A 15,916-nucleotide genomic window follows, 5' to 3' on the forward strand; every position below is an offset into this window, starting at 1 on the left:
CCTTGCGGCTAAAATGGGGTGACACTTGGTGATTAGGGCGAATTTCACGTAAGCATCACGATGGGCCACGTGTGAGAATTTTTTAGTTGTGCACATGGTTGACGCCAGTAAGCTTCTGAATGAAAATAGCTCAAAATCCACTTCAAGAATTAGTGGGCCCCACCAAGATGTTTAAGTCAAATCCACCCCGCTCACGGGTGTGTCACCCTAGTTTAGCTTTAGGGCCTAAAAATCAGCCTGGTCCATATTCAGGTGGGCCATACAAAGGGAAACAGTATGGAGAGGGGCACAAACCCTTGCTTTTTTTCAGGGCCCACTGTGATGATTATATGAAATACACTCCAACCGTTAGATGCCAAGCTGAAATTTAGGTCATGGGACTAAAAATCAGGCTCATTTGTGATTCAGGTGGGCCACATGAAAGGAAACAGTTTGGAGGGTGAGCTTTGCTTCGTATACTGTTTCCAATCGTGTGGTCCACTTGAATGACGAACCAGACTGATTTTTGGGTCCTATGTTTAAAATGGGGTAACACAGCTAGTGATCGTGGTGGATTTCACATAAACATACAGCGGGCCATGTGCAAGAATTCATAAAATCCATCTGATGAATGTTTCAAAAATCACGTGGTTTCACTTCATTTACCAAACACATTTTTTATTCCACCAAATTCCATTTACATAGTGCCAAACACAATCGAGGATTCCAATTCACATGGATTCCATGGTAATTGTGATTTGGATTCCAATTCATGCCAAATACAAGCTGCCAAATGATTCTAATAATCATAAAAGCACGAGTATGCAGCCTTTTGGCATATTAGGGGCGCAAAGAAAATCCCAGATATGAGAAATTCTGAAGTTTTGGGTGATTAAAATAATACACATTCTAAAAAGGCTGAGTATATGATGCATCCAGGTCATACATCAAGCACGTCTGCACTAAGAGGTCCAAGGGTGGACCCCATGTACTATCAGATTAAAAAATTTGTCCCTGGATTGGCATCTGTTAGTACTGTGGGGTCCAGGAATCCAATTGACCAAATAGATAACCAGTTGGACCGTGAGGCTGACTAGTCCAACCATGGTCTTTATGCGGCCTCTTTCTTTTTATAGGCAAAATTATTAAGAAACACAAAGAGGACTATCCATTACATTGCTGTTTGGAACCAGTTGTTTGTAATGGTGGCATGTATTTGAAGAATATTGTCAGTTCACTTCTATGCAGTGCTCTTCTGAAAAAATCTAAGCTGCGGTTGCACGTGAGAATTTTCTTTTTCCAAAAACAATTTAAATGGGGCCTAGAAACAGATAGAATTGAAACAATCGATCATTCTACACTGGTGCATGGATTTCCCTTGGGTTGGTTAGTGGTCACAATTGGATGCTTAGTTGCACAAGTCTTCCTAGGTGCAGGTCCCGCTTCGAGTCATGCTTTGGAGGTGCACTTCTACTTTTTACTTCTTCTTCTTCTTCTTTCTTTCTTTCTTTCTTTCTTTCTTTTTTTTTTTTTAAAAAAAAAATAAAAAAATATAAATACTTGAAAGCATTTTGAAACAGACGATTCCTGCTCCTGCATTCGAATCTGATGCTGCGTTGTTTCATGTTTTGTGTAACTCTAATTCGATATTTAATGGCAGCTTGGTATTTGGAAAAGAAAAAAGTAGGCCCTGAGTTGCTTTGTAGGACAAGGAATTATCCTTTCTTGTTGCCTTCGTAACTGGTGTTACCATTTGTATTAGATTGTATCGAATTAGAACCAATTTACATGGATACAATCTAATTTACATACATCATACATGCAATCTAATAATTTCTGTCCTAGACATTTACAATAACTGGTCACTAAAAAATAGTTTCTTTATTTATTTAAATCCTTTACTCCAATCCTTTGAAGTATACAGCAAGATTGCTTTCTTCTACTTTCCTCTGTAATCCTGTGTGGAGTTATGAACCACAAGAAGGTAATTAAGTTTTTTGGTGTAGTTACAGTCTGTGTGTGAACTGTTTGCTGCAGGCAATAGAAGTTGTTGATTTGGACCAGCAGACTAAAATGGTTGCAGAGCTTGATGGTCATGTCATGAGATGTGTACGTGATCAAAATGGGAACCATGTTATCCAAAAGTGTATTGAATGCATCCCTCAGGATGCAATTCACTTTATAGTCTCATCATTCTATGATCAAGTTGTGACATTATCCACACATCCATATGGCTGCCGTGTCATACAGGTTCTGTGTTGTCCTTTTCTTTTTCTTTATTTGAAGCTTTAAGGATTTAATTAAAGAAATGATTTGAAAACTTCAACTGATTGAGTTTCATGTCACAGAGAGTATTGGAGCACTGCGATGATCCAAAAACTCAACGTATCATGATGGATGAGATTCTGCAAAGTGTTTGCATGTTGGCACAGGACCAGTATGGTAACTATGTTGTTCAGGTTTGTGATCTTATTTGAAATTTAATAGATCTGCTTCTCGCCTACAGCTACATAAGTGATATGATTTTCATATTTATTTCCTTAAGAAGACGGTGCACTGTGTCTTTCCTCACTCATGAATTGAATGCATCAGAAGTACATTGTTCATGCACTTCACAATTCCATATGGAATCATCTTACTTATTCTTTTGTCTGTTTACTTTGATGAGTTCCATTTCCACAGCCCTTCCTTGACTGGTCTAATTCAATATTTTATTTGCCACTTCCACATTCAGCTCATTGATTAACTGATCTATGAAAGTGTAACTTCCAGCAGGCATCCATGATCATCATTTTGCAGTTTTTGTTTGATAATAATATACTTATTTTATGCATCCTTTGTGTTGAATGATTGAATTTAGACCAACAAGTGACAGTCACATCGTCCTAACATTTTCCTGTGGAAGTTACAAGGAGTGAAGGTTTTAAGCATAACAATTCATAAGCACTTTCAGATGTGTTATTCAATCAGCTAAATAGAAATCATTAGTTTATGGGACATCTATGGGAGTTTAAACTGTGCAGAAACCAATGCATTATGCTGCTAGGGCATTAGAGGTAAGCTTGCTCAAAGGTCCTATATAACTGAGTTGCTCCCCATATTAAGGACTTTCTATGTGCGTCTCCCTGCTTGTCTGAAGACTTTTCAATAAGAAACTGGCCTTAAAACCATTTTGTTATATAATGTTTCTAGCAAACTCTGATGGTCCTATTCACATCAATATATATATATATATATATATATATATATATATATATATTCTGGACACTCTACCATTTTCTGAATAAAATAAGTTATAGGGAGGTCACTAGCTTCCTAACTTTTAATTTTCTCCAAATTCCCTTCTTGTGCTCCTCCAATGATATGGTATGAGAGCTATGGTTTCTTCAACCTTAGTTTTGCTACCTTCCCTCCATTAGGGGTGTCAATGGGCCGGGCTCGGGCCTGCTAAAATCAGAATTTTAAATAGGGCCAGCCCGACGGCCGGGCCCAAAACAGTTCAAAATCCGGGCTGAGGCCAACCCCAGGCCTGGCCCGTTGACAGCCCTACCCTCCATCATCACCTCTTCACTGTCTTTTTTTTTTTCTTTTAAAAAATATAATTTCTTTTCCTTTTCTTCCTCCCATTTCAAGGGGCTCGTGGCCTTTCATTCGGTGAAGATTGTTCAAGTGCCAATGAGTTGAACACATCATGTTCATACCCATTACTTAAATGAAGCTATGCAACAACTTTTATGTGTTGCTCAATGTTACACATTCAATCCATTGTTTAGATTTTGGTGAAGATTTGAGAAGACATGCCACTGTTGTTCTTATTTGGAGCGACCTTTATTGCTTAAAATTTGTTAGCAGCAAGGTATTCCATAATGGTAATGGTGGCTGTAACGGCCACCGCCATTACTGTCACGATATAGGTTGTAACGGCCTTGCGGCTTTTTCTTTCTTTCTTTCTTTCTTTCTTCTTCTTCTTCTTTTTTTTTGCTGAAAAAGGGGCCATTACAGGCCATTTTTTTCCATAACGGCTGTTACAACCTCATAATGTGTAACGGTTACCATCATTACTATAATGTAATGGCCACAATGGCTGTTACTTAACTGTTTTAGAATACCTTGGTTAACAAACACATTATCTTGTTAAGGAAGGTGCATGTTCAATTCAAAAAATGAATGATTTCGTTGATCTTTGAGGTTGGCATAGTGAGCTTACTTGTTGGGTGCTTCCAAGTTCCAATAGGCATTAATGAAAACAAGATCTATTGAAATTCTTCTTGTCATGTTTATCTTTTATCTCCTACTTTAAAAGATTATTTGAAGGTCTCTGTTAGTTCTAGTTGTATACTTCTGTCGTGCATGCCCCGCAATTCAAGTACCCGACTAGGGCTACTTAAGACTTGAATTTTGAGAACATGATCTGTTTTGCTTACTTTCCATCACATCACATCACATCACATACATCCATTTAAATCAAATAAACATCCACATACAAACTAAATGAAAAATCATTATTAGATCATAATTAAATTAAATCTAACCAAATAAATATTCAATCCACACCATTATTGTAACGCTCCGAATTTCGTGGACTGAGTAAATACTCGGCTCCCGAATTCTCGAGTGCCACTTATGCATTATGGGTTCCTTTAGGTATGCATAGCTTGATTATTTCATAAGCAATGGGGAAGTGTAGTGGACCATGCTACATAAATCAAGACCAATATAATGAGCTCATGTGCAACTAATATGAAATCTATATCCAACAAAAGAGATAATGTAAATAAACGTAAGGGACTGTGTCCCACAAAATATATAATCCAAAAATGAACAAATCCCTGCCCTACGTCCCATCGCTAATCCTAAGGTGGTCTACGGGGATCCACCAAAGATCTAAAAATATGACAACTCCTTCTCGTCCACGCTCGCTCCATCAAGCGCGTCAAGCTCCGTAATCCCTGCATTTAAGACAGGTTCTGGTTGTTGTTTTAAAACACCGTCCTAGAGTGGGAGTGAGTGATCAACTTAGTGGGTTCCATTAGCAATAAGTTACACATCATCAATTCCATAGACGAAGTTAGTGAAAAGCATTCAAGCACAAGTTTCTAATTACTCTTATTAATGCATATGCATGGTATTATGATATGATGCATGCCCTTGCCATCCAACACTCCCTCGAGCGACACCATCTTACGTTCACAATGCCCAACACTTCCTTAATGTGACCTCGACTGCCGAGTCGCCAACCTAACTAATATGATGCGATGTAAATATGTTAGCCACATATTTAGTTATGTTCATTCATCCAGCAGTTTTGGGAAACTGGGACACCTTAACGGAGTCAATGCCTTATCCCGATTGTGGGGCCTAGGCGGCCCACAATCCTTGATCCTTTTGGGTTTGTCACTCCCAGATAACACATACGAAGGCGGATTGTAAGCTGAATTACTCGCGGTCACTACAGGGAGGCTGGTCACCCCAGCGTATGCCGACAGCTCGAGCATAATGTCCTATTCCATCATGCCCGGCTCACGAGGCGGGTTTGTACCCTGGATTGCTCACAGTTACTATGGAGAGGCTTGTCACCCCAGTGTAGGCTGACAGTTCGAGTATAGTGTCCCATTCCACCATGCTCAGCTCCTGAGACTTGTGGATCGCATCATACTGGTTATCAATGGGTGCATATCGACGCAGGGTTACCCAGGTTCAAACAGGCGTGTGTATACATGGTTAATAGACATGGTCGGCCAGCTAATGAGCCAATTTGTCCCCTCTAGACGAATTTCGGAACACACGGCATTGAGAGCAAGCGTCTTGCTTAGTCTAACTACTGCTGGCTATCCATATTCGGACTAATTGGCTTAGATTGGTCCTTGGACAGCCCTACTGAAGGGGCTGCCCATACAGGTTCTGAAGTTGCTAGCCCACCCGGCAAAAGGGGTAGTGCATTTTTGAAACATATAAAAAAGATTATGATCTACTCGTAGTTGTGAGGAATTTAGACATACATAGTAATATAATACAGTCATTCGTCATTAAAGAAGATCATGAATTCTTTAATTTCAAGGGAATTTTAGATAAGCATGTAAATAAGTCCTAAATCACTTAAAATCATGAGAAAGTTTGTGTACAATTCCTAATTATAGAAATATCGAATATGCATGGAATGAATTCAGCTAGTAACATTCTCAATTCATATGCATGTGGGACATGCAGCAAGATTTTCCCCATTTACTTCAAAATTGGGGATGTGTCATACTTAAATTCTCATGGTGGACAGGAAATCAGACAATACAAGCATTAAGGCGGTTGGGACTTAAACATTCCTTCCCTAATTAGAATTTATCAAGATAATACTACGTATCTACTATTATACCCCTTGCAAATGACATGGAAACCAAAAATCTGCAACCATAATCACTAGATTCAGCCTAGGTTTGATATACTGCCACCTAAAGAAAATGGTCCGCACCTAGGGATGGCTGATGGCTTGCGGAGCTGCTCTTAGGGTGCCGGTCCTGTGAATTGATGCGTCGAAGCCCTGTGCCAATTGGATTTGCATGTTAGGATACATGCAAGTGGCCTAGTGCACTAGAATTTGAAAGGAAATTGGGAGAATACCTTTCGATCGTCGACAAGTAGCTTCTATGGCGGCCGAGTCGCGAGTTCCGACACAAGGTTGTGGTAGGAGAGAAATTCCTCAATTCCCAGCTCCTTGGAGCTCTTTCCCTCCCTACTCTCTCTCTATTCTCTCCTCTCTCTCCCCTCTTGCTAGAAAATTCGTATGAGAGTATGGGAGAGGGTTTTTAGATCTTATATAGCCTGAAAGTTAATCCAATTGGCCCTAGGGAGGCTAGTCCTAATGCATATACCCTTAGTGGGTGCATTTCTGGTCCCTGGGGCTGTCCCAGTGGTCCCCTGGCCCATCTATGCTATGGAATAGGTGTCCCATAGTCAGATGAAGGGTTGTCCCAGGTTTGGTGGCAAATGGATGAGTCAATTGATCGCAATGGCTCGATTTGCGATCAACGGTTACCAATGTTCGATTAGGGCCCCGGTTATATGGATATGAGCAGGAAAATATTTTTAACTCATGCCTCGAGTTTGGTTGCGATCTAACGATCAGAAACAACTTTGCGAAAGAGCGGAAGGTCTATTTCACTTAAGTTTTCAGATTTCAGCCTAGGGGATTCATGTTTCAAGCACTTGACTTCTGGCCCAAGTTGTGCAGTTCTGGGTATTATCTTGATTCACCACCCGCGATGGACGTCAAGCCCAGTGAGACGACCATTATTCTATAATTTTGGAACCAGTGGGCTACTAACGAGGAGTCTGGAGCTCGTTCGGGTAATCGGGGCATTTTTCGAATGAATTGGGTAGAGAGATTTTTTGTGCGTAATGGTTAGGGTTTGGATTAGCTAAGTCTATAGTGTGGCATGTTCACAATTCGCGAAAATGGCGATTTGGTCATAATCACTCTAAACCATCGGTTCTTAGGCTAAGCGGATAATTAGGTTGACCTAGTTCGTTAGTTAAGATCCGGCCCATAGCTGTCTCGGCTTTGGGTAGATCTTTAATTTAGTTACGGTTGTCTTGATTAGTCAGTGATAGGTCAGTTGAATTTGGGCACTAGATGAACAATTCACGAGGCTAGACTTGAGGTTTAAGTGATCAGGTAGATTCATTGGCTTCATACGGTTGGTTAATCGAATTTGTGCGATTCTTTACTGGTATCATCTACATATAGGCTCACCTCGAGCGTCAAGGGTCAGTAAGTGACGACGTAGGCTAGTTATATAAAAAAAATTTAAGGATTTTTGGCAATCCAAAATAGCAAAAATTCATGATGTTATAATTATCTACTTAAGTCACCAATCAAATAAATATTCAATTACACTATGAACTTTTATGGCTTGTTTGGATTAATGGCCAGGATTATTTTGCATTTTCTTAATTCTTAAATAAGTGCATTCAACTCGTTTGAATTCGAATTGAAATCTGGCATGTGTTGTCCCCTGGAGTACATCGCTGAATAAATTAAAATATTCAATGCGTCAGTATAATTGGTGAGAAAATCCTCCAGCAGTGCGAAGCTCTCATTGCACTGTATTGGAAAAGACTACCATTTTTGTTCTATTTCTATGGATGAGCATCTAGTCATACTCTCACACTGCTTCATCTTCCTCAAGTCCTCTCTCATTTCCCTACTCGGAGAGAAATCTCCCCATTCGGGCCATCGTCATCAGTTATTGAACTTCTAATTTGGAAGAGGAACACTTAGTTCCTCGTTTCTCATATTTTCATCTATTAGCTCCTCCATAGAAACTATTTTATGTTGCCTTCATCTCCATCATTGTTTCGGCTTTGGGGGTAGAGCTCCACTTACCAAATAGAGAGATGCATGTAGAGTTCATGACTGCAAAAAAATCCCTATGACCACATCAATAGGGGAGTGCTTCTAGGCGAGATGATCGCAGTATTATATCAATTGTCCTCCTTTTAAACCATTTTTTTATCTGTCACTCCAGGCCATCTTCTCCAAGAGGGTGTATACGACAGGGCGGTAATAAAATCCCGTTTACTCATAATACTCCAACTTTGCACCCGAAACATTACCCAAGATGGAGTGAGCTTACACGCTCAATGGGATTACTTACCCAAATTTGAAAATTCCATATTATATATCAAATTTACATAAACAAAGGAAATGCTCAAATTAAAGTATAGCGAATAAAGGAATATGAATTGAAAATACCGGAATCGAAAAGATGCTATGAATGTTATGCTTTCCATGGATTCTCATAAATAATAATTTAAACAAATACATTTCTTACAATATCATACACAGTGGATGACTACATTGCATTAACGCCCGCCCACACATTGGTACCTTATGGTGAGGGGCCCATTCATACGTTAGCTGTACATCTAGTGTATATCTACATGCACACATGCACTCATACACAGTACATGAAGGGGACTCCAAAGGATCCAATGAGTTTTAGGGTTTTCACCCAAGGGTCACAATCACCTTACTTGCAGGCTTTAGGGACTTTCACCCAAAGGATACAATCGCCCTTCCTATTTATATCTTTTAGGGACATCCCTACGGCAGTGCACCGTATACGTTTACGGATAACCCAAGATAGTGTACTTGTAATCTGTTATGGTTAACCCAGGGCAGAGCACCTGCATAATTACCACAATTCTGTAAATAACTTAAGATGCATGCATGTCATGAATTATCATCTCATGATCGTCAATTCTAAATAATAATTTTAAATATGCAATCTACCATAGGTTTAAGTTGGAAATATGCAATCTACCGCAATGTAATATCAACACGCTCTTTGTTATTCTTAAAACTTTGCTCATATATATATATTTTTTATAAGGATCAATAATTGATGAAAATCATTAATTCGGTGATGGTTATAATTCAATAAATAATTAACATAAAACCCTATTTTCAGCTATATTAAATAATAATAATTTATTTTTTCTAAATTAAAAACGGAAGAAAAGACAATTAAGCGGGAACCTCGTAATGGAACAAATTTTAGATTTATAGTGATGTGAACATTAAATTTATTTATTTCCAACTAATAGTACTGGAGATAATTCAATCCAATTTTAATAATTAAATTTCCAAATTTAAGATTAAAATTAAACCCAAATTTGAATTATAATGGAAATTAAGAGATTTAGCATTGAAATTTGATAATGTTCAAGAACACATAAATTATTTAAGAACTTACGTTGAATCCTAAATCTACCGAGTTAAATTAAAATTTAATTTAAACTAAGGCGGCTTAAATCAATTTGATTAATTAATTTCTAAAAAAAAATCTATATATCTAAACAAAACAACCAAAATAAATAAAGATAGGATTTTCATGGTGAACGAACAAACGTTCCATCTTAGAATTGAGGGGATCAACTGTCTTAGATGTAGACAAGGAAGCCATATGGAAATCCGAATAATGTTCAGAAAAAATCCAATCAACAAACAATAAAAAAGAGGGGAGATCTTATGGCTGAATCACTAAGATAAACTGTTAAATCAAGGGATTATCTCAAAGAGATCCCTGTAAATCTGAAAAAAAGCCCAGAAATCTGTTCAACATGAATGACCAGCAAGAACAAAAGAGGCAAACCAGTTTCAGAAAATCTGGATGAAAAGAATGCCAAAAAATCTTACTGAATATGAAAGTCCAGCAAAACCCAATCGCCACAAACCAGTTTTTGAAAAAAAATGGAAGAGGAAAAAGTCCAAAAACTTGATCAAGCCAGAATGTCCAACAATACCTCCAACAGAACCACCAAAAAAGAATAGCCGAAAGATCACTCACTTTAATCACATAAAATTAACAATATGAAAAAAGAAGAAGACGAAAACACTGTAACTTTCCTAAAGATGACAACAATGGCCTTCAAGTAACAAAAGCAGGATCCTTAGCTTCATGCTTGATTAGAAAATCATTGACAATGGTAGTGAAATGTGTAAAAGTTGTATAAAATATAACTAGTTATTGTTATGTACCCAAAATGCAATTTCAGTGTATGGAAGTCGAATCTAAGTTTCAAAGGACCTATCCTCTAAGTTTGGAGGATATTGGTATTAAAAATATATTAAATTTGCATGTGTGTGTGAAAAATGTACATTCAAAAATCAGTAGAATTGATGCAAGGATTATATCATATTTATCAATTGCATACAAAAAGTTAACTGAAACAAAGGACAAGGGCAGATATGAAGAAATATAACAATTTGGCATCCGCTGCCAAATCTTGAAGAGATATGATCAATACCTCAATTTAAGAGCATCTGCAATCAATGTTTTAAATATCGACGATATTGGCTGATGTATTCCATGATATATTTTGTATCCCAACTGTGTGATACAAAACACACAGGTAGTGCCAATATATCCCACGTGTTCGATTTGGTGAGCATTTTTAATTTTTTTTATCCTCTTTTATTTGTTGAAATTATGTTAAATCAGTGTCAAATGGTTACAAATCCATTGGTCCTTCATGTTTTCTAAGAAAAATCATAGAGTTGGAGCTTTGATCTCGATATCCATTTGTTTTTCATATTCTCCATTTTTTTTTTTTTTTTTTGAAATTTTCCTTCAATCAGCTTTCAATTAAGACTAATTTTGAAGTATTTAGTAGCATTTGATGAAATGATCATCACATTTACTCTAATTTCAAAATTTGAGTATAGGTGGTCCGATTTGGGGAAAATTCGAAATTTCTCCAATTTCTCCCAAATTACTTTCAATGTTGTACTCCAAACATGAAATCAAGCACGTTTGAGGGTTGATCTACTGATTTGTCAAGTCCTTGTCAAATTTCAGAAAATAAAAGTTATTTTTTAATTAAAAATTAATAAAAATTATTAAAATATTATTTTTTTCGAACTTTCCCTTCAACCAACTGTCAATTGAGACTAATTTCAAGGTATTTATGAGTGTTTGATGAAATGATTATCACATACACTCTAAATATTATGCATCCAATTTGAATATAGTTGCATTAGTTTAGTTAGACAGCACATAGCTTAGGATCCTATACAAATGGAACCTATTATGATTTAAAAGTGTGTATTAAGGTCTTTTTAAACAATTCCCAAAGTTACTGACAAATTCAACCATTTCCTCAATGTTTCCCAATGTTTTTCAAAAAGTGCGATAAATTACCCGATACAAATGATATACCCCGTGCGATAACCGATACATATATGTATCCCAAGGATGCGATATGTAACATGATACCGATATTTTGAACACAGTTTGCAACCATATTTTGCAAGACAGTTGACCATGAGGAATATTCAGTATAATGATCATGTCTTTGTTCTAGTACCTGAACCAGACAATGGATTTCACCTGGCCTGACTTAATGACCAGGTTGATCTGTTTAGAATCTTTCCCATTTCCTATTTTTGGGTGCCTTCTTGTCTCAGTTTTGCATGGAATGGCTGGATTATCGATTTTTTTTTTTTTTTTTTTTTTTAAATACTCTGCCTTCTACACTCTTAATGAACCACTATGATCCTTTAATAGAGTATGAGAAAGAATATAAAGAAGCTCGAGAGAAGGTATGACCATCATTGGAAATTGAGGCCTTTGGCCTGTTTCACCAACAAGACTCATTGAAGGAATCTTGGTTACATGGCTCCAGATGTTGAAAGTTCTTTATGAAGTGAAGACTTCGATGTAAAGATTGCATAAGTCCATAAGTTTTAAAATCGAAGGCTAAAATCCCTGAGAATGTTAAATTAAAAAAAAGGAAAAGCATAAAATATGAAGGCATCCATTTTGGGCTTCTTTTGGGGCGTGGTTGGAGAGGGCAATACATAATAAGAAGGGTGGAGCTATTGTTGCTATTTTTATTAATTTGTATAGTTTCCAAGTAGTTGGCATTTGCAATTTGCAGTTGTCTAATGTGTGGCATCATCTTTCTTCCATTTATTTAACAAATCTTTGAGTTTCATCTTCTGCCTTGGCATTGCCTGTTATGTTGTTTACTAGATATCATTGGCTGACGTGTCTGGATCGCTACATGTGTATGGGCTTGACCATCTGGTTTGGTTTCTGAAACACTGGTTTGATATTTGAACAAATTTTTTTTTTTTTTTTTTTGAAAGATGACTTAAAATTTAACTCAGAGCACCCAAAAATACATTGTAGAAGAGAGCAGGCGGTGACCCTCTTGTCACCTCCCAGCTAATTCCAGCCAAGCAAGAGCAAACAATACAAAGAAGCCCCCTGAGCAGCACAAGCAGGACTATTGTGGCCTACTAAAATCACTGCTCCAATTCCCGTCAGATTGTCAAACTGCCATCCCTTGAATTTCCGAGACGCAAGAGCACAATTAAAAGATGTATTCCTGAAGAGGACTGCGACCAAGGATTCTTTATTTTCAAAGATCCTGCTGTTCAGTTCCCTCCAAATTCCCCATAGAATCCCAAAAAATACGAGACTCCAAATGATTGTTTTTGTCCCTTTAAAAGGAACCATGGTTCCATTTACAAATTGCATCCCCCACCAACCCATTGAACATCCAACTGCGACCAAATCTTCCTAAAAGGAATGTCCAAACTGACTTGGCCATGTGACGATGCAAGAACATGTGGTTCCATTTCTCCTGTCCTGACTTTCGCATGACGCATTGATTGAGAATTGCCATGTTGCACTTTGAAGATTATCCACCATCAGAATTTTATGGGCCACAGCCATCCACACAAAGGCTTTGACTCTCGGGGGAGCCGGGGCTATCCATGCCAGAGCACAAGGAGGAGAATCATTTGGCCTTCCCAACAATCTTGTGAACATGGAGTTTGCGGAGAACTGACCATCTGATATCCATTACCAAACCTTTCTGGTTGGCCGCTGCACTATCAATGTGCACAGCCATGAGTCTGCTCAAGAGAGACTCTAACAGAGCCACCTCCTTGTTGTTCAGATTTCTTCTCATTCAAATGTTCCAAACAACATAATTACCCACAAATTCGTAGCAATCACTAAAATCTTCCTTGCTAGCTGTGATCTAGAACAGAATCCTGTATGTCACTAATAACAGTGTCGTCCAGTGACACAATCATCCTATACCTGATTTTGTCACCTTTGCCCACTAAAAATTGCATGCCTCCGACAAATTCAACTCCCATTCTTGTAGCTAAGCACCCATCCACATCTCTCACCTGTCTACCAATCTTGCTCACATCTTTCCATATCATTAATTCATTCAATGTTTTCAGTTTCGATGATATTGGCTGATATATCCCACGATATATCTTGTATCTCACCTGTGTGATACGAAATGCATAGGTAGTGCCGATATATCCCACCTATTTGATTTGGTGAGCATTTTCAATTTTCAGTCCCTTTTTTTTTGTGTGCGCGCGCGCGCGCGCTGTAAATCATGTTAAATCAGTGTCAAATGGTTTACAAATCCATGATTCTTCATGTTTTGCATGAAAATCATGGATTTGGAGCTTCGGTTTTGAGATTTAGGGGAGATGGGCCAAGTTACGGAAAATTGGAAACAATTGAAACTTCCTAATTTCTCGCAAATCGGTTGCAAGTGTCCAAACACAAAATCAAACATATATGTAACCTAATCCAGTGATTCTTCTTTTGTTTTTGAATGTATTACTATATTCTTAGATTTATAAATTATATGAATAGACTTTGAATATACTTGCATCAGTTCAGTCAGATAGTGTCATAGATTAGGACCTCGTACAACAGAAACTATCATGTGCACTTGGTTTTTTTTTTTGTAATGTTTTGATTCGTAGGTGTGTATTGATGTCTTTTTTTAACAATCCCTGAAGTTTCATTGAAAAAATCAACCAATTTCCCAATGCTTTCCCCACGTTTCCCTACAACAGCAATACATTACGTGATACAACCGATTTATCCCACGCGATATCCAATGGGTATCCATATCCCAAAGGGCCATACATTACACGATAATGATACGGAAAACATTGGGTACATTCTTCCTGTACCCCAAACCTGGAAACCATCCATCATGCATCTCCCCATACTTTCCCCTTCTTACTTTCCTCCAAACACTTGTAGTTCCTCCCTGAATCTCCACCGTCATTTGCTGAGTAAAGCCCAAATCTTTTCCTTGATGTTACTAATCCTGAGACTCCCATACTTCAATGGTTTTTACACCTCCTTCTGACTGACTAGATGGAGCTTGTGTCTCTCTTGGCAACCCTCCCACAAAAAATTCTTTTGGATGCGATCAATATTGGAAGCCACTGCCACAAGAATTTTGAAAAGAGAAAGTATGATACCTACCATGATACAGTATGATACATACCATGATACCTATGCTCTATATGTCCTTGCATGTGAGAATGAGGAGAATAAGAAGAAACTCCTTATTTGCTCCTGCTCTTTGGCATTGGCATTGTCATTCTCCTGTTCTTTTTCTCACGTGTCCTGGCTTCTTAGGTGTGGTCTCCATGGTTTGCTTCTGCTCCTAGAATCGTACATTAGAATGTCCTAAGATTTCTATGGTTTACATGCTTTGCTGGATTCAGTATTTCCTGATTTTGATCTTTTCCCTGGACTTGTAACAGCATGTACTTGAGCATGGAAAGCCACATGAACGTTCTGCCATAATCAAGAAATTAGCTGGACAAATAGTTCATATGAGCCAACAGAAGTTCGCTTCGAATGTTGTTGAGAAGTGTTTAACTTTTGGCGGTCCTGCGGAACGCCAAATTTTGGTGAATGAAATGCTTGGATCCACTGATGAAAATGAGCCCCTTCAGGTTTGTCAACTCTGTTCCTTTATTCATATGCACCTTTTCCCGAAACCCATCTATGCAAATGGCTGATTTGGGTGGTTGTTACTTGCTAGGTGATTACATATGCATATTATAACTTCAAACGGAAAGCTTGTTCTACTAATGTATTCTTTCAGTGTTTTATTTTTTGCTGGCGACCATATTCCTGGTGACATGTGCATTCTATATGAACAGTACAATCCTTTGCAATCTACTAGATGCAGTTTCCAAGTATTGTGGTTGTTGTTGATTGGTTATTTCATGATGGATACCTTGGACTTTAGGTCTTTTTCTTTTTTTTTTTTTTTGAAAATTTTGCTGTCTGGCACTATCATTTTCGTCCCTTTCTGAAGAACAAATTGATAATTATTGAATACCCGAAAAAAAAAATTAAAATGATAATTTCCATCAGAGGGTTATGCTTACAGTCCTGCATAATGCATAAATACACCCATGCATGCACATGACGCCTAGTACACACAGACAGGATCCATTTGTGTGCAAGTACATATGTACATATTTACATACATGCATACATACGCGGACACAAGTGCATTCAAGGTGTACCAACGAAGAAAGCGCCAACCACAAGTGAAGTCCTTGTGTATAGGCGAATATTTAGGAGCT

At 37.9% G+C, this 15,916-nt stretch overlaps 1 protein-coding gene across 3 annotated transcripts in view; it reads left to right on the forward strand.

Moving 5' to 3' along the window:
- Positions 1–15,916, forward strand: part of LOC131252844 (pumilio homolog 2-like) — a 33,207-nt gene that overhangs the window by 8,111 nt on the left and 9,180 nt on the right. For all 3 annotated transcript variants that reach the window (XM_058253593.1, XM_058253591.1, XM_058253592.1), the window contains 3 exons: positions 2,017–2,229; positions 2,328–2,438; positions 15,080–15,274. In XM_058253593.1, the coding sequence (XP_058109576.1) occupies positions 2,017–2,229; positions 2,328–2,438; positions 15,080–15,274 (519 nt within the window). The remainder of the gene's footprint in view (positions 1–2,016; positions 2,230–2,327; positions 2,439–15,079; positions 15,275–15,916) is intronic.

The sequence above is a fragment of the Magnolia sinica genome, chromosome 8 (genome assembly GCF_029962835.1).
Source record: "Magnolia sinica isolate HGM2019 chromosome 8, MsV1, whole genome shotgun sequence".
NCBI lineage: Eukaryota > Viridiplantae > Streptophyta > Magnoliopsida > Magnoliales > Magnoliaceae > Magnolia > Magnolia sinica.